At 32.6% G+C, this 24,374-nt stretch overlaps 2 protein-coding genes and 1 long non-coding RNA gene across 4 annotated transcripts in view; 2 read left to right on the top strand and 1 right to left on the bottom strand.

Annotated features, from left to right (window-relative positions):
* The window catches only part of LOC135123733 (uncharacterized), a 57,178-nt gene extending 40,732 nt beyond the window's left edge, over nt 1-16,446 (top strand). The window contains exon 3 of the long non-coding RNA XR_010279705.1: nt 16,196-16,446. This is a non-coding gene — a long non-coding RNA (uncharacterized LOC135123733). The remainder of the gene's footprint in view (nt 1-16,195) is intronic.
* Nucleotides 8,357-9,391, top strand: LOC135123161 (coiled-coil domain-containing protein 115-like). 2 transcript variants are annotated; one of them, XM_064047658.1, is made up of 2 exons: nt 8,357-8,479; nt 8,542-9,391. In XM_064047658.1, the coding sequence occupies exon 2, from the start codon at nt 8,554-8,556 to the stop codon at nt 9,028-9,030; it is 477 nt and encodes a 158-aa protein (XP_063903728.1). In that variant the 5' UTR covers nt 8,357-8,479; nt 8,542-8,553; the 3' UTR covers nt 9,031-9,391. The 2 variants fall into 2 exon arrangements, with proteins under 2 accessions (XP_063903728.1, XP_063903727.1); XM_064047657.1 differs by having other exon boundaries at nt 8,362-8,479; nt 8,530-9,391.
* Nucleotides 16,447-18,181: 1,735 nt separating the features above from the next.
* On the bottom strand, nt 18,182-19,791 carry LOC135123160 (uncharacterized). The gene is made up of 2 exons (XM_064047656.1): nt 19,677-19,791; nt 18,182-19,625 (listed from the first exon to the last, which is right to left on the bottom strand). Exons 1-2 carry the CDS (start codon nt 19,689-19,691, stop codon nt 18,234-18,236), a joined length of 1,407 nt encoding a protein of 468 aa, XP_063903726.1. The 5' UTR covers nt 19,692-19,791; the 3' UTR covers nt 18,182-18,233.
* Between the last annotated feature and the right edge of the window lie 4,583 nt (nt 19,792-24,374).

Below are 24,374 nucleotides of genomic sequence, written 5' to 3'. Positions count from 1 at the left end.
AAAGCTATTAAAAATCTGATTCCGTCGGATTACTTAAAATTTATTGTATCCATGTTTTACAATACTCACTGCCTTGCTTATGAGTGGAGATACCAAGTTATCATTAAAAGCTAACTTCACCAACATGTTGAGCAGTACACAAAGATGAGATCAGAAGTGTGCTGTCGTCAGCAACTATTTTTAAATATCAATACTTACTATTTTTTTTATCATTTTATAGGTTTCCACATCTATTTTTACTGCTCAGATGATAGCTAGGGAAAGTATTTTCAAACAAAATTGTTTTGATGACTGTCCAATTTCATGGTTTCATGTACATGTAAATACGAAAACAGGTTTTCCGTTTTCGTCTGTCTCTTTGCATGAGATCTGTTGTCTGTTAAAGAGTTTTCTTAAAATATAAAAACACAGTAACGTTACGACTAATGTAACGTATCAAAATCAATTCATCCCCATCAAAAACTTTATATCTACTGTATTCCAAAAATTGTTATAAGTATTAATTAAATATTTGTTTTTCAAATTATTTCCAATATGCAAGCGACATTATTTTATTGGGTTTTAAAACCGGACCGGGAAGTCCTTATAAATAACTTTATAAATGGTTTTTGGCCCACATTGTGAAAACTTTAACGTAATTTGAATATAATATTTTTGAAACTGCTTTTACAGATTGTCATTTTTCAAGAATAATTGATTTATTAATTATATTTAATCATAAATAAAAATTAACGCATATATCTAAAAGTATTCTATAACTTGTTAGTTCTTATTCAAATTAAATTAAAATTATTTGGATATGGGGCAAGAGAGATTTTTTAAATTACTTATTGTTTACTTTATTGAATAATAAATACTGATACGAAATAAACCCATAGGCCTCCCCGGTACGACGCCTATGAGTTTTCTAGTATGTATGTGTTTCTTCTAGTATGTACTCATGGACCGCGCGGCGCGGCGTTCGCTAAAGGAAAGCCTGGAAGCGGATGTCACGACGGGCCCAGAAAACCCTCGAAGCGGAGTTTTGGATCCATCAAGAGGAACGTATAGGTTGAAATAGAGCCCACCGTCGGGAACGAGGGATTCAGTCGAGCCGAGTCCGGCGAATGCGAAGAAGACCCAAATAAGTCGCGCCGGAATTAGTTTGTAGATAATCGTTGTGCAGTTAGTAAATTTGAGTTATTAAGAAATAAATTGTTGAGTTTTACCCACCGAGCAACGTAACAATTGACTGAGTAAGCACGAACACAATATCAATTTTTTTTTAACCATAATCAACAAAAATGTATACATTAAATCTAAACGAATTCTCCAGTATTGAAAAGTTATTATGTTCCTAACCCTAACTTGTTTTTTTAGTGATTTTATAAAAAACTCTTGGTCTGCCTGCGGCAGAAATTTCAATACGTATTTTAAAACATGATATATTTTTAATCCTAACTGATGGTTTTTCTTTCGAAATTTTAACCTTTGGCCATTTTTAAGGAAATCGTTTCTGGTAATTTTTTTCGAAAAATATTTCATCAGAAAAGTATCTTTTATGTGTACCTATATGTATCCACTTTTAAACTTTGCATTTTTCTGTAAAAAGAAACTTGTATCGTAGAAGCTGCTAGAAGCTTCTTTGGTAAGGGTTCGAGACTTTTTTAACCGAAAATTTCCATAAATAATTGAGGTATTGATTTTTAAAACTTCGTGGAGCAAAAATTTTAACAAAAAAAATATCTTACTCACTAAACTGTTTAAAAAGTTGCTCTGGCATTATATAGTGAAAGTTGTGGACAGATTTTACATTTGAAAATGGATTGACAACGACATAAGAGCAAAACGCCAGTGCCGAAACCAAAGAATATTTAGGTATAGGTGAACCTTGTGTTAGGCGCCCCTCCCCTACACATAAAAATGCAATTTTACAGAACAGTTTTATTTATATTTTTTAATAGGTATGCAAAACAGATACTATGATAAAATATAAAAAAAAGGAAAAAAAAATTCGAGATTATACATACATATAGGTATATAATATGTATAAATCTATAAATATTATATAAGTTCAAAATAAAATCAACATTAAAAAACCTGTCGCACCGGTTACATGTTTCTGAGCTTCCGTTCAAAATAAAAAAGATTAATATGACATTATTCTTGGTATAGTTTTGGAAATTTCATTCTACCCTATAAAATTTTATTGACGATAACGAGACGGACAGTAGTACAATGGTAAGAAATATTTATGGCTCACACCAGTTCATTCTAATTTGTCTGAGAATATTTGGCAGGTAGTTGTACTCATAAAATAATGGTCATTTCCGTTCATAAGGAACGATGGTCCCAGCCCGGACCTGGATTATTCTGGTTTCTAACATCTGGGGATTACCGGCACGCGACAACTTAAGTTGTAAATATCTCTTGCTATTGTACTACTGTGCATTTGGTTATTGCCAATAAAATTTTATAGGGTACAATGAAATTTCCAAAACTATACAACATAATTTTTGGACGAATTTGGCGCCCCTTGTCGTTGGCGCCCCTAGGCAAGGGCCTACTCGGCCTATAGCTAGTTTCGGCACTGCAAAACGCAATAACTACTTTTAATTAAATGATATGCAGTCAAATGCTTTAGAAATATTACAAAAAACAGCTCCAAGGTAGGCATTGTTTTCGAAAGCTTTACTAATTTTTAATACAGTTTTTACAGTTGTACACACAATAGCTAGAAATGGCTGTCGATTATTGAATACAAAACACCAGACCTCTGTACCATTACTCCAATGTTCAACAGACAATGGTCAGTAAGTGGGACAACAAATGTCTGATGCTAGTTCATTAATTTCAAACAAATGGTTCCTAGAAGAAATTATACAAAAGAACAAATGTCTAAAGCCATTGATGCTGATGGACGTGGAATGGCGATACGAGTAGCTACAGCAAAGGTTTTTTCTGTCCCAAGAACAACATTTTTGGATAAAATAAGTTGCAGAAGTGCACTACCAATAAAAAAACAGACAAAAAGAGAAACCCCGTTTGTTAATGGACGGCAGGGAAAAATATGGTTTTCATCATTTCTTAAAAGACATGCAATCATTAGCCAAAGGATTTCGCAAAATTTAACTCCAACTAGAGAAAATGTATCAGTAGAACAAATTCGAGGGTGGTTTAGAGAAGTAGAAGAAGATCTAAAAACAAGAAATATATTTCACATTTTAAGCCAGTCTAAAAGAGTGTTCAATGCTGACAAAAGTGTATTTTTTGAAAATCAGAAAGTGTTTGGATGTATATTCATTATATTATTACATTATATTACAAATATTTTTCATATTTGGCTTGACGAAATGAAGATGGAAAGACCGGTGATTCTTTTCACTGATGGCCACACTTCTCGCATGACCCTCTATTTATCTCAGTTCTGCAGTAGCAAACAAATAGAACTTGTAGCACTTCACCCCAACTCTACTCACTTCATACAGCCCACGGATATTACTGTATTCAAACCATTAAAGAGTTATTGCAAAAATTCTATTCGACGGTGGCGTGTAGAAAACAATGGAAATAAAGTTCGGAAGGAAAATTTTGGACCTATTTTTGAACAAGCTTTATCACAGATTAATTCATAAACAGTTGAAAACGGTTTTAGATGCATTGGACTTTTCCCCTTTAATGTTGAACATGTAGAATTTGGAAAGATAGCAATTCAGCAAAAACAAATTGATGATCTTTTATTTAGTAACGACACAAAAAAGTTTATTTCATTTTGGAAAAAAATAAAAAAAATGAACATATGAACACCTCAAATGTTGGAAACTCAGAAAGAGATAAAAGAAACATTGGATTTGAGAGACACGTAATAAGTAATAAATAACGAAATAGAGAAGGATATTTGTTTAGAGCAAAATTATTATAATGAAATAGAAGCAGAAGAAACGGCTAAATCAAAAGAATTGAAAACTGGGTTACAAGAAACTGAAGTTTTGCCAAGCACCAGCACACAACAAGAAATACGAAATTAGGGGGAGAATACTGAACCCAAACGCATTAACATAATTTCAATGATCAGTCTCGGCAAAGCATGTGACTCAGCTGTTCCAATCACTCCTAAGAAAACACTTGTAAATTTTGAACAAAATGTGCCATCACCAGTCAAAGACGCACTGTTTTGGCCTAAAAAAAAACGCTCGAAGAAACTAAACGCAAACGGAAGGAAGAGATACCTAGGGTAATATAACTTCTAAAGCATGGCAGGATTATCATTATAAAAATAAGAAAAAAGAATAAAAGTGGAAGCGAAAGAAAAGAAAAGTTAAGAATGACAAGCTAAAAAACTTGAAAAGACAAGAAAACAAAAAACTAAACACACGGTATTACTGACGAGCGATTCAAAATCTGAGGAACAATAGGTGGAAAGTTGTGACAGCCTAGACGACATTGACACAGAGCTAAGAAAATAGCGATGGAGACTTTGAGTATTACAAAGTTGAAGCAAAATCAAAACCAGTTAAGCAACCATCTCAGAATTCATATGTAATTATTGTAGAATATGAACAGCGCTATTTTCCTGTCGAGTGACAAAACTGGATACATGCGGATATTTTACTTCCACCATGACAAAAAGTGGTTTTTCTACTTTGCGTTAACAATGGCCTCATTATTAAACCGAAACCAGTTTAATAATGGGATCAATTGTTAAACTGTATTTCAGGTGGCGTGCAAGAAGTGGGGGCCCCTTCTTCCATTTTTTGAGGCAAACTTAGGTTAGATTGTTAGTGTTCGGTGGTTAGATGTCAAACTTTGACATTGTGAAGTTAGCCACAACGCTACAACTAACCTTTCGAATTAAAAGGCCCTAAATTATAATATATTATTAATTTTTTGTTTCTGATCAGATGCAAAGTAGAAACAATAGTATATTACACTCGTTTAATAAGACGCATTGTGGCACTTATTCCTTTGGAGCACTCCTCGCTGCGCTCGTCGTGCCCCAAACCCATGCGTGCCACAATAAGACGTCTTATTAAACTAGTATAATAATATACTATTATGTGACTGGAAATTCTAAAATAAAAAAAACGAAATCCATTATACAGAAGAAGAAATAATAGAAATATTACAAACACCAAAGAAAAAAAATTCACATGGAATATATTCCATGCCGGAAATGGCAAAATATACTAATTTTTTGGTTAGAATTGATTAATAAAAATATTACGACTGATTAATAACTAATGGAGGCTGATTGTTACGCTGTTAATTTTACAGAATATAGATTTTTTTGTTCATTGACATAATTTTACGTTACATTTTTACATGAGAATTAAAGTTAATTTTTTTTGTAAAATTCTGTCGACTTTTATTCGAGACAAGTCTCTCCAGTCATATTAATTACTGGAAAATCATAAAATTCCTGTGTCGATTACTGCGGATTTAGAATAGTTTTTTAAACAATTCAAAATTTTAAAACTACACAAACAAACCATCATTTGTTATTATAGGAACAAAGAGAAAGATTCAAAAATCAAATCCCAAAAATAATTTTACAAGATACTTGACCGCAAATCTCTAATTTTGACAGGTTTTTTGTTCATGTTGGTCTAATAGTGTCGATCACTGGTGTTACCTTACTTTAGTAATTGGGTGTGTAAAATAGACAGTGTGTTAACTAAAAGAAACGCCATTGATAATAAACTATTAAAATTTTGAATGTTACCTACTTAAAAAGCATTATTTTTCCAAGTTGTTTAAATAGTTATCTAACAAGGCATTTTGACGCGTGAACTGATGTATAGAGCTAAATTATAAGATAATTCCAAAAATTCTGTTAACCTTGCCTTTTTTAGTTTATAATTCATTATAATTATGTACCTACTAGTTATGATAACAGGTCGTGAAGAATCAAATATTAAATCAAATAATACATATGATGATGTCGCTTATATAGTAATAAAATTTTGACTCAACTCCATTGAATTCCATATTGTTTTAAACCGTTAGCTCTGCAATTTTAATAATAAGTATTGAAAAGTATTCTACTGGAAAAGGTTGTTTAACTATTACTGACTGCTGCACCGCTGAGGAAAGATGAATTACAATAATAAGTTATGAGTTTATGGTCGTTGTCCAAAATTATGGACTATAAAATTGTCTTTATAATTCAGAAGTATTATTGTTTGATGTTTCATATGAACCTTAAGTGAAGACACTAGAAGTTTGATTTTTTGATGAAATTGGATGATTTTTATAGTAGAAAATTAGTTTAACTGTCAACTTCCTATAATACAACTAATACGTCGTTGGGAAGACTAACTTGGTACATACATCCAACACAATTTTTCGATTGGTACCAATTTTGCCTTGACTCCAGTAATAAGAGTATCTTCATTCCGAGAGATAAAGGTTCATCTATTCTGAGATCTTACGTCTTTTGGTCGATAACTCAGACGTAGGTATACTTCGACATAATTTTCGGATTTTTATCACTTATGTGTATAAGAAATATTCAGTAATATTTTTTTGGAGGTACTGTTACTTTATACTGACTAGGACTACTAGGAGACTGTAGTATTTTGATCAAATTGCTGACTGCTACGAAAAACTGTTTTGATTTAGTTTTTCCACTTATAAATTATGATTTTCTGGTTCGCATAACTTGTTTATTTGTGCAAAATATTTCTATTTACTGCCGCTTATTTTGTACTGTTAGAATTCTTTTGATGTATGGACATAAATAAAATAATAGTTAAGCATGTACTGATAATGTATGTTGTCCCATTGGTTGTCTGTTCTACATGTATTTCATATTATCTGTATCTGTGCGGATTGCGTCCCCTGATCCAAGAGTTATGCAAGTGTTATAATATGAGACCACACATATCTTTATTAAGTTTTAGGGGTTATCATAATAACATAAATTTCGCAAAATTAAAGTTTATAATTTTTCGAAGCTGTATATTTGTTTGACTGTGATTCAGAAATCAGAAGAACTTTACCGTTGTTAACTTATGCTCGTTGTGTTGAATTAGCTGCATTGTACTCACCTCCAGTTATAATTTTCAAAAAAAAAATTTGTTGCATGTTGCTATCACACACTTGGCAAAAGAATAATTTAATTTTGGACATATGAATATTGAAGTCGATACGATTATGTCCAGTCGGTTCAGCCGATGCTCATATACTGACAGAAAAATACTTGTACCTAAACTAAATTTTATAATTTAAAAAAGTAAGTACCTAACCAAATATTGCAACTAAATCAAATATAGTTTGATATTCTGTTCATGAAAATGGCCTCACATGGCGCACATGGGTTATTCAGCTTCGTGAAACGTTCTTTTTAGTGCTTGGCACTACCTTAAGCAGATTTGTTTTCGGATGGAGATGTCAAATGTTCGTCTGACGTGAATTCAATCATGAAACAGTAAAACATAATGAATTTGTAAATACAGTTCTGTTATACACAGAATTTTTTATACACATTCCTTCGAAGAATTAGTGAGATAAAATTGGGCTTTTGTAACAGTCGGTCATAATCACTTCTTCGATGAGGATAAACATATTCGAATTTTGAAAGGTAGGAATTTCGAGATGCTACGCCGGGGGTAAATTGCAAGGGGGCATTTCGCGCATGTAAATACAGTGACGGCCAAAATAATAAAGTAGGACCTAAGACACCTCTTGAAAAGATTTTTTCAATAAATTTAGTTGTGTAAACTGGACTCAAGTGAATAGGTATCCATTAACAATGATTTTTAAACATCCATACAAATTTGAAAGTTACTTTAAGGAAAGAAAAGTGTGCTATTTTATTTGGCCGCCACTATATGCATAATATGAAATATATGTATTTAAAACAGATAACCAACGAGAAATAGTGTATTATCATTAGTGTACATGCTTAACTTCGATTGTTTATGTTTATAAGAAAAAAAAAATGTTACGCAGCAATTTGTTTGATTTTAACGAGTTTGTTTCCTCAAAACCTTAACCGTATTAAATAAAGACGTGTGTATTCGCACATATTCGAGAAAAGGGGGGGGCACTATAATTTTATTAAATTTATTTCATCTACTAATGAAAAAAAAGAGATGCCGCCCGCCAGCTTTTAAGCGCTCAAGAACGTTAGGTTACTGCAGAGATAATACTGCAGAGGGTTACTGCTAGGTTATGTAATTTTAATAAAACAATCAATAACAAATTTTGACATAAACGAAATGTCCCTTTTGACAACAGGAAGTAAGGTGAGGTGACAAATTTACCAAGCAAAATTTGTTAATAATACCAACCGAAGTAGTAATTATTATTTTAATCACGTTATACACATCTGTTGTTCATGTAATAATGTCGCGGGCTAGGCAACCAACAATACGACCAGCATTATCAGCAACGCATCATATGATCATGACATTTCAAATAACCTAAAAAGAAAATTGTGTTCTAGTTGCATTCAACTTGCTAACACTGAATAAAAGCTGCCTATAATAAGCATTTGGTAAGAACAAATATTCGTAGACATTGCAGAATAAATTATGGTAAAAATAGTAATATTTTTAGCGACTTGCTATAATGACCGAACTTGATAAAATATGTACTGTTTTGGACAAATTAACACTAGATGCCTTAACACTTATGGAGGAAGAAATTCAAATAAAGCTTAATGTGGAAAATGCCATGTGTGGAGGTGAAACGCACTTGGCGAAGTCTCGATACATTTTGGGACAGAATAGTGTATCATCATTACAATTACCAACCGAAAACAGCCCTGATTTTGATGCTGTAACCACAGTAGTTGGGGAAGATGATGAGGAGCTTTTTGGACAAAAAGCCAGGACTTTAGAAGTAGTTAAAAATGAAGAACAAATTGATCCAGTTAGGTGGTTTGGATACTTGGTACCACAAGATTTATATCATTCACAGTCTATGTTTAAACAAGCGTTACAATGGATTATTCGTGCTGTTAATGTGCAGACTAGATTAATTGAAACATGTGGTAAAATAGAACAACTGAAGGAATTAAAGAAAGAACTATTAGTAGCAAAGTAGAGTTTTTAGGGGTGTTATGAAATTGTGCGAGTTATGTATGAATTTTTAAATTAATTATGTATTATTACACATATTTTTATAACATAACTGTTGGTTACATTTTATGTAAAAAGTATCTTTTCAACCGAGTAAAAGTTGAAACAGGGAACAAGGTTTGCTAACTGAATTGTAGTATTTACAAAGCTTTAAATTTAATTCATAGCCCTAAATTAATTTTACCTTAGAATTTGCAATTACCCGGTTGGTTTTTAACTCTTGATACCATCATGTGTTGTGTACATAAAAATGGTTACTAAGTATTCTGTTAATTATATGTTATACTTAAGCTTATTTCTAAGAACAATAAAACATATTTTTGCAAGGTGGTAATTTTTGTAGCAGATAGGGAAAAATTGAAGACATTATAAAATTTTTAGGTCGAATTTTTTCCTAAGATGCATGTGGGACACAGTGACTGATATTTTCGGTGGGTGAGGTAAAACGCTTTGACTAGTCATTCCCGTCACCAATGAAATGACGTTCATATCCAAAATTTACAATCTATTTTTTTATTTTGTACTTCTGCACTTGTGGTGTATGAAACCGTGTTTTCACCGTCGACATCCAAATTTTCGGAAAAAAAAAATCAAAATTGTGTAAAAACTTTTTGGAATTTAAATTTGAAATAGCAAAAACGAATGCTTTGAAATCTTGCAAACGTTTTAAGGTTATCATAATCATGATAACTGTTACCTAATCAAAGTTTATTCGTTTATCTCCTCCCAAAAAATTGATGACGTCTTCTAAAAATTTTGCCGAGTAACTCCTGTATGAAATATGTAGAATGTTCTGACTCTGTCTCTGTCACTCTGTATTTGTGTTTTATGAATGCAATTGTATTACTTCACTCAGTTCACATATACATTATGCCAACAATGGACAGTAATAATCTTGCGGTTCGGGTCAACAAAGTTTACAATAGCCAGATGACTTATAAGGGTCCTTTGGCTTAAGCCGCTTAAGTCATTAAAGTTTTAACAGGTCTATGTCAAATGAGGTTACAGTAAGTGCCTCATGCTTGGCGTTGTGACTTACAGATTAAATTTAGAAAACTTTAGAGGGTGGACACTGTCATAAAATTTTATAATCGGATTATGTGGGGTTTAAAAGGACGGGCTCTATCGGTTACCTGTTATAGATTCGAGTGGACCAGAAAAATCGCTAAAGTTTGTTTGACCACAAATTTTAAAAATTCTGCCCTTGTTTACTCAATTATTTATTAAGAGATTTTATTTCTGTAGAACGCAATGGATTTTTTAATACAATTTCTACTAATGTACTGTAAGGATCCAATTCGAATTTTTAAATTTCAAATGAATTTCGCGCGCACAAGAAACGGTTGACAAGAAGAAGAGGTTGGCAACCAACCACCCCAAAGAAACAGAGATGCGCAAAGCGAGGGTGGTATTGTCTTGAAAAACGGTCACTTCCTTTTGATCGCTTGGAGAGAACGGTCGACTTCTTTTCGAGCGCTTCGAGCAACAGGTTGTATTTTTAATTGTGAATTATTCTGTGCCTTTTGCTGTTGTGTTTTGTTTTTCCAGTGTTGATCCAGTTCCATTGGAAAACCTAGCAGCCACCGTTGAGCCATTGGGTGTTCCTGATTTCTCATCGTTCTTACGACGAGGTTTTTGCGTTCCTTTTGGCGGTAAGCCGTGTCGAAATCTTCGCATCTTTGGAGAGGTATGTTTTGAACACCTGTTTCGCGGCGAATTTCAAGCCCCGACGATGCTTCTGACCTCGTGACGCAGCGACGCGTGCGCTTGTTTTTCCACTAATCTCGTTTTTTTTTATCTTTCATTTAAAATCCATCGCAGTAGGGCTTTACAGGAAGTGATTTCTAGTTCGGGCCATGCTTTATTTAGCTATATTTGTGAAATCTGTATTTTGGATGGCGGCAAACGAGTTGTTATTTCACCGTTCTTTGTTCAGGCAGCAGCCATTTTGAAGCGTCCATTTGTTTCTTTTAATCGAGCACATGTTTTAACTGAATCTATTGAACAAAATAACAACATTGTGGGTCATGGGGGGACGTGCCTTCGATTCCTTTTATTTAGCCCATCGTTTATACAACGCCACAGGATTCATCGTATTTTTGCATCGCATATTTTCGACGCCTATTATTTGGAATGACGAATTCGTCCAACGCCATTTTGCAACTGCAGCTTGTCTGCCATGTTTGTTTATGTGTTTTGTTTGGGGAAATGTATGTGTAATAATGGCCCACAATGCAGCTAAATAATTTCACGTTTGAATTTTAACCAATAACTTGACTGGACACGAATTAATATTAATCACATGTAAATCTGTTAACTTTACAATCTTTCACCTCATGCAATTTGTCTTTGTCTCACAATTTTAGCTTCAGTAATTTTCTTTGCAATATAATTTGAATTGAACGTAAATTTCCATGCTCTACAGTTTTGACCTAACATGATATTTTCTTTGCACAGGTTTATTTCATACCAGATCTTTGTTTTCACAAATCTTTGCTAAGTTTTGATCTTGTAAATGTTTTGTTGATTAATGTTTCTATCATGTAAATTATCTGATGTCCAAATTTAATCTCAATTAAGAATTATTTGTTGTTGAATTTTCGTAAGAGTGTGTGGCGAATTTAAATGTTGTTTATTGCTCTTTGTTGAAACTTTAACACTTGTTCGGTTGTCATTTAATATTAGAGTCATAGAGATTGAACATTTAAATAGAATTGAAGGTAAATAACACAACAACACGTAGTGTCGGCGATGGGCGCAGTTCCTAGTTGCGGTAGCGGAATGTATCGCGCTGTCTGCATAAGACGTGCAGGCTTTGAACAAGATTTCAGTGGGAACGGTCTTGACGACGAGGTAGTAGTTGACCAGACTTCACCGCTAGTTTTAGGCCGAAACGGCCTGCTTGGACGGCATGTTCGTCATGGAGGGGTGCTGTCTGGCAGGCTTGGTGTAGATAGAATCACCGTCGCGGGGGAAACCAGCCCAGACCGGGAGCTCCAAACTTCGCTCACGCTACGACACCCCCTCTGGGTATTTTGCTGTGCTCGTAAATGAAATTGATATATTTTGTTCTATATTTTGTTCGATCGCCACACTCTCATAATGATTCGGGTCCTGCCATCCAATTTACATATGTGTAGGTCTTGTGTTTGTTCGGTTTTCACATGTGTATGTCTGTCAATCCGCGAGTGTTTTTCTTTCAAATATCTTAAGGTGTTTGAAATGTAATAAAATGTCGTCCGGGAATAAAACCAAGGGGGTTTTTGCGCTGAGGGGTAAATCTTCGCAGCGCCTTTCCCCCTGTGAGGGTGGTGCCGTTTCCCCCCCCTCCAAAACAATTTCTGTTAATTATTTCTTGCGCTCTCGACCGTGTATGCACTTGTATGAAAGAACTTCTTCCCGCCAATTTTCAAAAGCAAAAAAAAAAAAAAACACAACGTAGGTTCTCATTTGTTAGACGATCACAGCCAAGGCCAAATTTTGAATTTTTGAATTTTTCGCGGGCCTTTCAAACTGTTTCAAGGTCAATTTTTAAAGGCGGGAAGTTTGGGTTATCACAGTACCTTTTTGAAAATTTAAAACTGATCCATAAATAGCGAAAACCAGATAATTTCATACTCATCACAATTTTAACGCGTTGTATTTTTTTTACAGCAGAATTTAAAAAACGGAAAAGCAGTCTGTAGGGTTTTTTACGCTCATTTCAACTGTGTGAAGTTTATTACAATCAGACGTATACTTTTGGCAAAAGCTTGGGTAGAAGTTTATACGTATTTCCCTATGCTGAAATTATTTAGCTCACCCTTAAAATGATGAAGAGCTTATGTATGGTTACCTGGTTTTTAACAAATTCTATGCTAAAGTTGTTTTAGATTTTAACTCCTTACTGGGTTAATCTCCTCTTTGTGGGGACGAACTAGGTGTAATAATCCCAGCAAGTCAGGTAAACGATTCGTAGAGAAAAACAAAACAATATTTTTGAGTATTTGGGTTAAAAGTAATTGTAAAAGTGACTGAATTACTCAAAAAAAGTAATTCGTTGCAATTACTCATTACGTTTTTTGAAAAGTAATTCATTACAATTACTCATTAGTCATTACTTGAAAAAGAATTGAATTACAGTAATGAATTACTTGTAATTGAATTACTCCCAAGCACTGTTATTATGTAATCATCACTAAAATTATTCAAGAAATCAATGGTACAACAACCATAGCTGGTATTGTCCAAATAAGCATTGGGTATAATTTTTCAAGACAAGACAGAAATAGGAGTCTTGTTACTGATTCTGGAGCAGTGGGTCACACAGTTAGAAGGATATGCTTTGGTCAAAATATGAATCTGTCATATAAATAGTAAGTTTGGAGGAATACATATTTTGTTGAAAAGTAGAATAAAACTTGTCTTCTACGATATTTAAAAACAGACGTATTTTAGTTAAAATGTCAGTTGGTCTAAAATAAATCTATATAGGTATGGGTTATTTTTTTAACTCTGATTATATGTCATAAAGTCCTACTAGTGTTCAATTTGGAAAAACACATCAATGCCATAGCACAGTAGATGCCATAGTGTGCCGCAGTGCAGTGAAGATATGCAACCAATGTTACGTAAAAAATAAAGACTGATTTTATAGAACTAGAAATTCCAAAGTATGTAGTTGGAAAGGAGTTGCGTTTTCTGCATGACATAAGATATATATTTAACTTCTCTCTTCAGTTAAAAGTTAATTTATGCTATTTCTTTAATGATGTTTACGCTCAAAGCTCGACGCATTGAGTAGGTATAGAAATGTTTTACGACGATAATATTAAACACGTTGACATTTAGTTTTTTTAATGAAGGAGTTTTGATATAATATTGGTCGTACACTTCCAATGCATTGATGGGTTTTTCTCTCAAATTGAACATGAATGTTCAAGAAAGAGTTAAAGAAAATTACTGACTGAAAAACTCAATTAAATTCGTTGATCAATCATTTGAAAATCTTCGAAATTGTAGTATTAATGACTGAAACCATTAAAGACATGCAGTTGCAAATATTTGTGAATAATTTTGCATCACAAATTTTGCGTACAATAAAATCTGTAAGAGCCGGTGCTGCTTTAAATTTAAGTTTAAGGCTACGAGTTAATATTACAACTGCTTTAACAACAGTTTTTTTAATCTGCGTTAAAAACGCTGAAATCCTTATTAAAATACATCAAAATCATATACTCCTATTAATCTTAATATTCATTTTTTTTTAACTTAAGATAACAACAAATAGAAAAATCTATATATAAAATTTTGTTAAGAATCTTAAAGTACATATGTATTTCGTAAAAATCTTAAAACATTAATTGTGGTCTTCTCAGTTTTCTCGTGATGTTTAATTGTTTTTTAAACTCTAGTTTGGTCTTACAGTAAAACTAAACTGATATTAGGTTATAACAAGTAAATTTAGGTTGAACACTTTTTCTAAGTCAAAATTACTTAGGCACTCAACGAAGTTTCAAGCTTTGAACTGTAGATATTTATTTGTAGCTTTTATTTGCTGAATGTTAGTCAGGGAAATATTTTAAACCTATTGAATGGTTTTAATTCAATATTTTATTTCATACTACATCGTAATTCGTAACACTCATGTTAAAATTAATGATTTGAGTTTGGAAAATGATAGTTTAGGGTATCATGTCCTGTAAAAACCTTTACCGGATTCAAATGAAATAAATCAATAATAATCAAAACTATTTATTACTAAAAAAAATACCTGCTTATACTCTTCATGGTATCTTTCTGACGATTTTGTTGGAATGAGAGATCCGGTAGATTCATTATATTTACTCAGAACATCATCCCATAGCATCATCCGGAATATTACAGTTTGTTGTCATTTTGTCTCGGAAAATTTTGCAAAACAATCAATAGAAACAGTAACCATAGGGACTAGCGTTTCATAGATGATCAGATCATATTTTCAATTCAAATTTTTTTTTTTCAAATTTAAACAATGATTTAGTGTCTGTAGTATGAAATAAAACTCATTACGACATACGTCCGGTAAACTTTTACAGTAAGTCGTCTTAAAATTACTGACTCGACTCCTTCGTCCCCTCGTTTAATGAGGACGAGTTTACCGAACTTATAACGTAAATTACTATTGCAGACTTCCACAGTGCCTAAATTAAGGAAAATTTCCAACTGCACAACTGCACAATCGCCTTTAATCCCCCTTCTGTCCTCTATACTATTATTACATATGTCACTATTTAAAGGTACATAACAAAAGTTTGTGTGTTGTCTTCCCAAAACAGACCATCGAACAAAATGTTCTGAATTTTATTATTATAATTCTTATTTTGTCATTATTAAATAAAGACTTACGTATTCTCATATTTTTGAGAAAAGGGGGTGACACGTTCTTAATTTGATCAATAAAAAATTTGTGATGACGCCAATTGCGTAAATAATACTTGTCATAGCACAAAAGAAAATTAGTCACAACGCATTACCAATGCAAGAAAAAACCAAAGTGATAACAGTTGTGAAGGCAGTACGACTCCGCAAGTACGACTGATAAATTTTTGTTGTGCACTTTTTCGAAATCACTGAGACAAGTGTTATTGTTAAGCAGGTACGTGACAGATCGAAAACAGAACGTCTGGGGTTTCTTGAGGTTCCAACTTGACAAACAAAATCATAAAATTTCTTCGATTCTTTTCGGTGAAGGGATGAACCGGCGTCAATGGTAGTATAGTAGCTGTCACAATAAGCTGAACGCCACAAGCGCTCAATAAACCCCTAACCACAGTTTATAGATGCCATAAATTTGGGCCGAATGCCGCGTACCATTCAGTTAGTACTTAAATAAGAGGTATGCTGTGCCCAAACATTGGAGAGTTATAAAAATTACAACCATCCTAATCACTTCAATGACCGCGCCCCAGGCAGCATTCGGTATAATTTGACGACCACTTTACTAGTAACGCTCGAGAAGTAAAAATATTAATAATTTGAAAAAATTACTGCACAAATTGCAATTTCCAGCTGCACAAATACATTTTTGAACTGCACAAAATGTGTAGAAGTGCACATTAATTTAGGCCCTGGACTTCCAGAATATGAAAAATTAGGTTTTTCATTTGTAGGTATTTCAGCGCCGTATAACCAGGCAACCAAACATACGTCTGGTACGCGTCATCAGAACGCGCGACTACGCGCGAGCGGCGAATAGCTGAAGACAAGGACAACAAGATGAAGGGACCGAAATTCTCGCTCTTCCATTCGCGCTCTCGAAGAAACGAGAATGCTATCATAGGTCAATCCCTCCATTAACTTTTTTAAGTCTCTGTTATTTATTGTTAATGTAAAAATATAGTAATAAAATACTACAACATTATTAATTTATTACTACACGTCTCTCCCTTTGTATGCCAATCCGTTGCAAATTTATTAAGCAGGAAGTATACTAAATAAACTACTGTACAGATTACTGTGAAATTCAACGTGTACTTTTAGGAATAGCGTAGATAGTATAGTTTGGGAAATTTCTTTCTACCCTATATAATTTTATTGGAAATAACGAGACGGACGGACCGTAGTACAGTAGTAAGAGATATTTACAATTTGAAGTTGTCGCGTGCCTGTAATTCCCACATGTTAGAAAGCAGAATAATCCAAGTCCGGACAGGGACCATCGTTACTCACGAACGAAAAGGACCATTATTTTATGAGTACAACTACCTGCTAACTGTTCTCCAACAAATTCGGATGCACTGGTGTGAGCCATAAATATTTCTTACCATTGTACCACTGTCCGCCTCGTTATTGTCAATAAAATTTTAGAAGGTAGAATGAAATTTTCTAAACTATAAAATGCTATCCACAATTTTTCTGTTTATCCTCATGAAAAAAATACATTCAGACAATCATAAATTTATAAACATAACAGAAATCCTACCTTTGGCTCATGGTATTTTCAATCTGTTTTGGAAATGTAATGTGCCCCTTATTGACAGAGCTATTGTTATGAAATTTTCAATATAACCTGTCCACACTTTCCGCTATATAACGCAAGTTTATCGGCAGCTTATTAGCATTTTCTCGAAATTTTTCGTGGCGTATCTTTAAAAATCAATATCTCAATATTTATGAAAATTTCGTAACGCAGATTTCACCAGTGTTTTCAGCTTATGGATCACTATACGTTATCCGGGAAACATTGTCGACTTCTTTTGTCGGAAATAACATACTCAAAAGAAAAACTTGTGTCGAAGAAATTTCCTTTGCTGTATCTCAGTTTCAACAGAGGAAATCGACAATGTTTTCTACGTAATGTACGGAGCTTTGTAATCCGAAATTTAAGGTACATAAATAATTGAGATATTGAATTTTAAAAAATGCCTCATGAAAAATTTTACCAAAACTTTAAAAAGAATGATGATGGTATACTGTTTAAAATAAAGAACTGCTGCCGTGTTGCATGGAGTAAGTTGTGGACAATTTATAATTAAAATTTAAGTGCAATAAGTTCATAACGCAGTTATTACATTTCTGAATATGTATTGAACACCTCGCAAATGAAAAAGGTAAGGACTCACCTTAAGACGTGTGGTTTTTATTTTATTCTTTTTCTTTCCATTTTTTTGCCGATGATTTTACAATAGATTCACTGAAATTTCAAATACCTACCATTAAGCATTCTTCGTTTGCTATAGGAATTATAAAATATTTTTTAAAGAGAAGCAGGAAACAGATTTTTATAAAGGATTACTGTTATCTCAAGGAACTGGTTGATTGTTCAAATGTCAATTTTTCCCATCTGAATAACAGCTTTTTTTTAAATCAAATAAATGCCGATTACTGAATTGTTTTCGCTAGAAATATATGTATGTTTTAGCTTAACATAAAAAATATATCAGTAGAAATATATGCACGTCTTTATTTTCCATCCATTAGTCGTGTGTTCATATTTTGTGTATTTTCTTTTACAGTTTATATATGCATGTCTAAACTGTGTTGTTTAATGGAAGGTTCATAATCATAATAATATCATTTTTTGCGCAAGTTTCGCAGTGTTGTAATGAGCTTATAACAATTATTGTATGTGTGTTATTTTTTAGACAAAAACACTGTTTTACTAAAAAAGCATGTATTAAAAAAGTGAGCAAATAGAAAAAGTTGTCATTAGTTGCTGGGAGGACCATATACTTGATGAACTTTTACCTCTCCATCAAATCTGGTAGGAGCAGTTGGTAAGTTCAAAGAACCTACAGTTGTCGATCCCTGAAATTCGTTTACTCTGCTATTTAGTGAACCATCAAAATTTGTAATTCCGTCAGAAGAGAATATTCGTTCACCATGAGTTTGTCCCATAGAATGAGGAAATCCTGGTGTGACAATATTTGACAGTCCACTGTGTCCACTAGTAAAGTGTAAAGCAGATTCACCAAAAGAAGTAGGCGTTGGCAGTGTGGAAACTACTAAGGGAGATTCAGAACCAATTCCTCCATTTTCATTTAGTGATGATGAAGTTTTTGAAACAAAGTTAATATTTCGGTTAAGCTCAACATTTGGTTCATATTCAATGTGATGACCGGCCGAAAGAACGTTATTGGAGAAAGAATTGGCATTGAATTCATCACTGCTGATTGCCGAAACTCCACCATGGCCACCACCTTGCTGAAGGTTGGAAACTGCTTCTTGAGCCTCTTTTTGTGTTTTGTACTTAATGAAGTAAACTTCCGGTTTTGATGGCTTCGTTGGTGCAGGTGTTGGCAGAACTATCGAAGTTTCTTCTGGTTTTTTCACTAACACGTATACAAGAGTTTTCTCTTCATTTTGTGGTAGAGCGGGAATATGAACAGGAGCTGAATTAAATGTAGGCGCTTTAATGAACAAAACTTTGACATTTTTCTTCGCAGGAGCCGGAGGTGCTACTATTCTTGGACGAACTTCTTCGGGTTCTTCGGGAGCAGAGTAGAAATATAGATGTCTTTGTAGCTCTACTTGTTGAGAATGTCCGGCTTGAAAGTTAGACTGAGAATCTACCGCCACATTTTGACCAAAGGTGGATTTGGAGTTCAGTACTACATCTTGAGAATTTCCTGTTTCAAACTGAGATTTGGAATTTATTAGTACACTGTGCGAATTTCCTCCTTCAAAGTTTGATTTGGAGTCCAGTGCCACATTGTGCGTACCGACATCACCAGCATTTCGGTTTAGAGAACTTCCTGCAATATTGAACGTGGAAATACCTTCTGTGTGTACAGGAGTATGTAAATTATTTAATAAATTCGTGTTCTCTTGACCTCTGGCAGACAATGACACCTGTTGTTGCGGAAGATTGCCAGTTCCGATGAAAGAGGTGTGTTCATGAATCGGTGTTTGGAGTTGTTGAGAAGGGTTTACTGGGACAACACTTCCGGTGGAAAAACTCTGTTTCCCAACATGGTAATATTTTCTGTCATTAGTTAAACTACCAACTGAACCAAACGGAACATCGTAACTTGTAGCCGGCACCTTATATCGATAACCAACGTCACCTTTCACGCAAGCGGCGAGTCCTAAAATTAGTATCTGAAATGCACATAATCACAACGTGTTTTCAAACTAAATGCACTCTCTTACCACAAAAATACCCATCTTTTGTTAAAATTGACTGAAACAGCTAAAATTGATTTAAATTTATTTATAAGTTAACTTCCCCACTCTGATTCTATACATCCTTATAACAAGGACATTTACATGCTCGTCGAAGTCATAGGTTAACATTTAGTTGAATAAATAAAAAGCAGCACTAAAATTCTTAACCTTGTGGTTAATAAAATATATTACCTATCACGCAGGCGATTACGTCACGAAATCGTACATGCTATTATAAAGTCATTCATGCAAGTACAATGCTACTACTGTAGTACTACGAAAAAAATGTTCAAGTGTCTTAACGCTTTTAAGAAATTTATGCAAATCGCTTTATTTTGTTTGAGTTGTAAAAAATTGTTTGCGCTTTATAAATTGTGCACTAAATATTTGTTTAATATTATCTCATAGTTAAATAATATTTTTTGTTAGTTTATTTTGATCTCTTGAGATGAACACAGCTATTTTTTTCTTTAAGTTTTATAATGGGTAAACTTTACTGAATAATTTTACATTGCTAATTTTCTACTACTAATATTTTTTATTGTTAATTCATAAGCAGTTTAAAGGTAAAAGTTTATTTATGTGATTAATAATCAATTTCTCAGGTAATTTTATGATATCCGCGCGAGTGTTATGAAAACAGGGTTTTTTTCAGAAATAAAACTAATAATAATTTTGAACTTGCAAAACGCGTGGTACTATATATGCATTAAATGTTTCATAAGTAACCTGAATTGAGGTGATATGATTAGTCTTCGTCTAGTCACGTATACCCCTAACGCTAAATTTACCACATTTTTACTCATTTCTTTTTTAATTTTCGGTGTGTAAACTCCATGGTCAGTTTGTGTAAATGGTGTATCGTCTCTAATGGAAAGATAAATAGTAAGAAATTACTGTATACCTTACACTATTTATTTTATCGACTTCTGACAAATTAATAGAAGGTCATTAGTCATAACAATAAATGACATCGAAATTATAGGTCATATGACAAATTCCCTCTAATGAAATAAAATGTCAAAAGTTGTGATAATTTAGTAGAATCTTTACAGAAAATGATGACGTTTCTTACAAAGGACGTATTGTATTTAAAGTGGTAAATACAAAGCGGCCGTCAAACGAACATCGAGTAGCGAATGACATTAATATTTTTTTAGGCCTATTTTAACAGTAAGTTTATTTGTGGCAATAAAATTTAATTTTTTTTTTAACAAAGTAGACTCATTGTTTACATAAAAGTGAATACATTAAATACTATGTTCATTGTTCACTTGTAATTAAAATGAGCCTTTACTGTTCGTTAACTAACGATGGATTAGTGAAATCTTTTGACATGTCCCAGTAATATCTAGTTGAAAAAACTGTTTTCGTCTTCTAAAGTATCATTTTTTTGTATTGGTTACAAAATAACTGTTTAATAGTAATTATAATGTTAAATTTTAGCAATGTAATTAATTGTTTTGTACTGAAACTGAATTTTAGCTATACTATTACTTAAAAAAACTAAATTAATACAGGGATGATGAATTAATTACATATATTGTGCCAAAAGATGTTTTTGGAAAAGATACGATGGTGATAAAGCTATAAATGAATTATATTATTTAACCATTATTTTTTATTTATTTTAAGTTCGAATAATAATTTGACTGGCTTAACTGTTATTTAAAAAAGTACCTAATATGTTAGTATTGCTAATGTCCCCTCTAAAGACAAACATGTAAAGGCTTAATACTGTTTATGATGAGAAAAGAGTGTGTAAATCACTGACATTTTTTTTAGATATCGTGCACATATTAGAAACGAATACAATATAAGATTTATAAATCATAGTTAATGGAAAAATATTGGTGAAAATATCCTTAAAAGATTGCATTAGCATACTTCATCGACCTAGAATTAATGTATTGTTGACAAAATTCACCTATGGCAAAATTAATCTTATGTGAATTGAGTACATACCTACTAAATTAGATTTTCTTTCAGTTTGTCAAATGTTTAAACGTTTTTATCTAGGGTGCTGAAAAAACGCTATAACACGTTGTTGAGGACCCTTTATACGTAGAACAGAGAAAAAATAATTTAAAAAATTCTTGGGTCCAAATGTAGAAAATATAGCCCTTTAAAATTTAACTTTTATTTTCAATATTTCACCATATTCTAATTCACCACTTAGTAGTGTTGGATGCATGAATTCAATTAGATTTCCATTATTCAAAATAAATTTGGAGGTATCTTATTTTCATCCACAAAACTTAAAAATTGTTTAGGATGAATTGGACAAGTGTGGCTAATTTTTAGAGTTTTTTGATGTATCGGTCTAAATCGATATTTTGTTTCTGTACGTGAACGTTAAATTGACGTAAGGAATTTTATAATAATTTTTCCTGAACTTAGACTTGTGAACTTAATAATGTACCATTGAATTGGTGCGCCATTTTTTCACCATCCTGTATAAAGTACTTTGCAGGGCCAAAAGTTAAGAATGTATCGTTTTGCGCGATTATGTAACTCGTTTTTATTTAAATAGTTCGTTTAAACTTTTAAATACTTCGAAACCATACAAGAATACAAAAATCAACATACCTAACACAGCCTTGGTCCAGTCTCTTGTGGGACGTGGAATACTTAGTAATAATTTAACAAGACTGTTGCTGTGACTCAAGATTTATAGAAAATTTGGAAATCGAAGATAAGCAGATACATAATTACACTTCCAAATGTTGGAATGAGATTCGGTATACAAAATATTTCTCAACAATTGCTGCATTCGTTATACAAAATAATGAAATTGCGGCAAGTACTAGGTCTAAATTATCTATTTTGAGTACGAAAAAATTAATGTAAAGTTATTTATACTGAACTTCCCTCCCCCTTTAAATAAAATCGAACACATCCAGTTTCTCCAAAAGATTATAAAATTTCATTTTGCAAAATTTTATTGATTATTATATGATAACCCCTATAAATAAGAAATATAGATAATACAAATACCAATTCTTATATTTTTGTACATAACCGGTAACTAAAAAGAGCATTTTTTTCTGTTAAAGAAAGTTCGATTCTTTTTAAATTTCAATCATGAGGTACAATCAAATCTTTGTTCTCTTTGATAACATTATCTTCTTTTGTATTACTTCCAATACTTCCAATAAATTAAAAAATATATATTTAAAGGTGTTCTTTCATCTACTTCATAGCCACTGTCGTTCGGAACATTCAGATACTGTGAAAGACACAACAGTTTCAAGGCTTGAAAAAATCGTGAGGTTAATAACGGGTGATCAAAAAGTTTTTAGATTAGGGTTGGCCATGGAAACATTTGTCATGTCTTTGATTAAACTGTAAATATCATGCATAACCTCATTTGTATTTCAATAATTTGGATTTTTGACATATGCATTTCAATCAAAGACATGACAAATATTTCCATGGCCATCAACTCTAATTTAAAAACTTCTTGATCACTCGTTATAAACAGATATTTTTTTTCGTTTAAACCTCGTCTTGCAGATTCAAAATTGATGACGTAGTTAAGATCACACCAGTCTGAATAGATTTCCACATTGCATTTTCAAATTAATTTGGGGCCACTTCTAAGGATGAAAATAATTTGATAATTTCTTTCAATAATTCAAGTGTTTCTTTATAGACAGTCGTATTGGATTTGCTTAAAGCTAGCGTTGTAGGTCTAGAACTAATTAATTTGAATTATTTGTCAATGAAAACAGCTGTCGTTATTGAAGTTTGGTCGCCTCCTTTCTGTGCATTATACCTGATTGATAACACAATAAACATTTCGATTGATAACGTTTAATGAATTTGAAACTTTCATTTTGTTAAAATGTCCGGAATTTGAAAGATTGCTGCTTAAAGTAGGTGCAAATTTTAATCAAAATTATCCTTAATACAAATTTTGTTCAACTTTTAATATCACATAGTAAATTATATTTTTGTACAAAATAATCCGCTGTTAGTTTTGTTTTGCACTAAACATTGTTTAATATTTTTTAATAAATGAGGACCATCTGGTAGAAAGTAAAATGTTTTTCCATTGTCCGGATTTATAACACATTTTTTTCCTGCAGTAATCCTAACTATTTTTTTTCCACATCGCCTGATTCGTTAGCCTTATAATGGAAGTCTGAATGTATGTCCAGTCTTATTAATAAAGTAATTTTGCGAAAAATTTCTAATAGAATTTCAGCCAAAACTGCACCATTTGTACTATCTCCAGTGTAATAACAACACACGATTTGTATATTCCTTGTAACTCAACTCCTCCCAATAAAATTACTAATGCCTTTATGCTGAGACAAAGTAATACCACCAATATATATTCCAGTGCTCACACAATAATCACTCTATTCCAGCTCTGATGACCATTTCGTCCAACACAAGCATGCAATCTTTAGCAAAATCGTGATTAACAAATAATTTATGAGTTTTTATTTTCAAAAAGTTAACACACCTCATCCAAAATTCCACTTCGAAAATCAAAATTTAGCGTATTGATTGCTTGAAATGATTCATTTACCTTAATAAATTATATCAATTCCACATGCAAATTTTAATTTTAAAGATTTAACGATTGTTCTGTCTGAATATTTTTTAATTTTTTTCCCATGAAAGCCTGGATTTGATCGTTTATCAGTATCGCTCAATTTTATGTTGCTCACT

The sequence above is a fragment of the Zophobas morio genome, unplaced genomic scaffold (genome assembly GCF_036711695.1).
Source record: "Zophobas morio isolate AGI-343-1 ecotype UQ-CSIRO unplaced genomic scaffold, CSIRO_AGI_Zmor_V1 ptg000006l, whole genome shotgun sequence".
Classification (NCBI taxonomy): domain Eukaryota; kingdom Metazoa; phylum Arthropoda; class Insecta; order Coleoptera; family Tenebrionidae; genus Zophobas; species Zophobas morio.
Note: the sequence above shows the minus strand (reverse complement) of the source record. Positions and strands in the feature narration are given on the sequence as shown.

Excerpts from the sequence above, each read along its gene's own strand:
- LOC135123161 (XM_064047658.1), top strand. The coding sequence starts at position 8,554 with ATGACCGAACTTGATAAAATATGTACTGTTTTGGACAAATTAACACTA.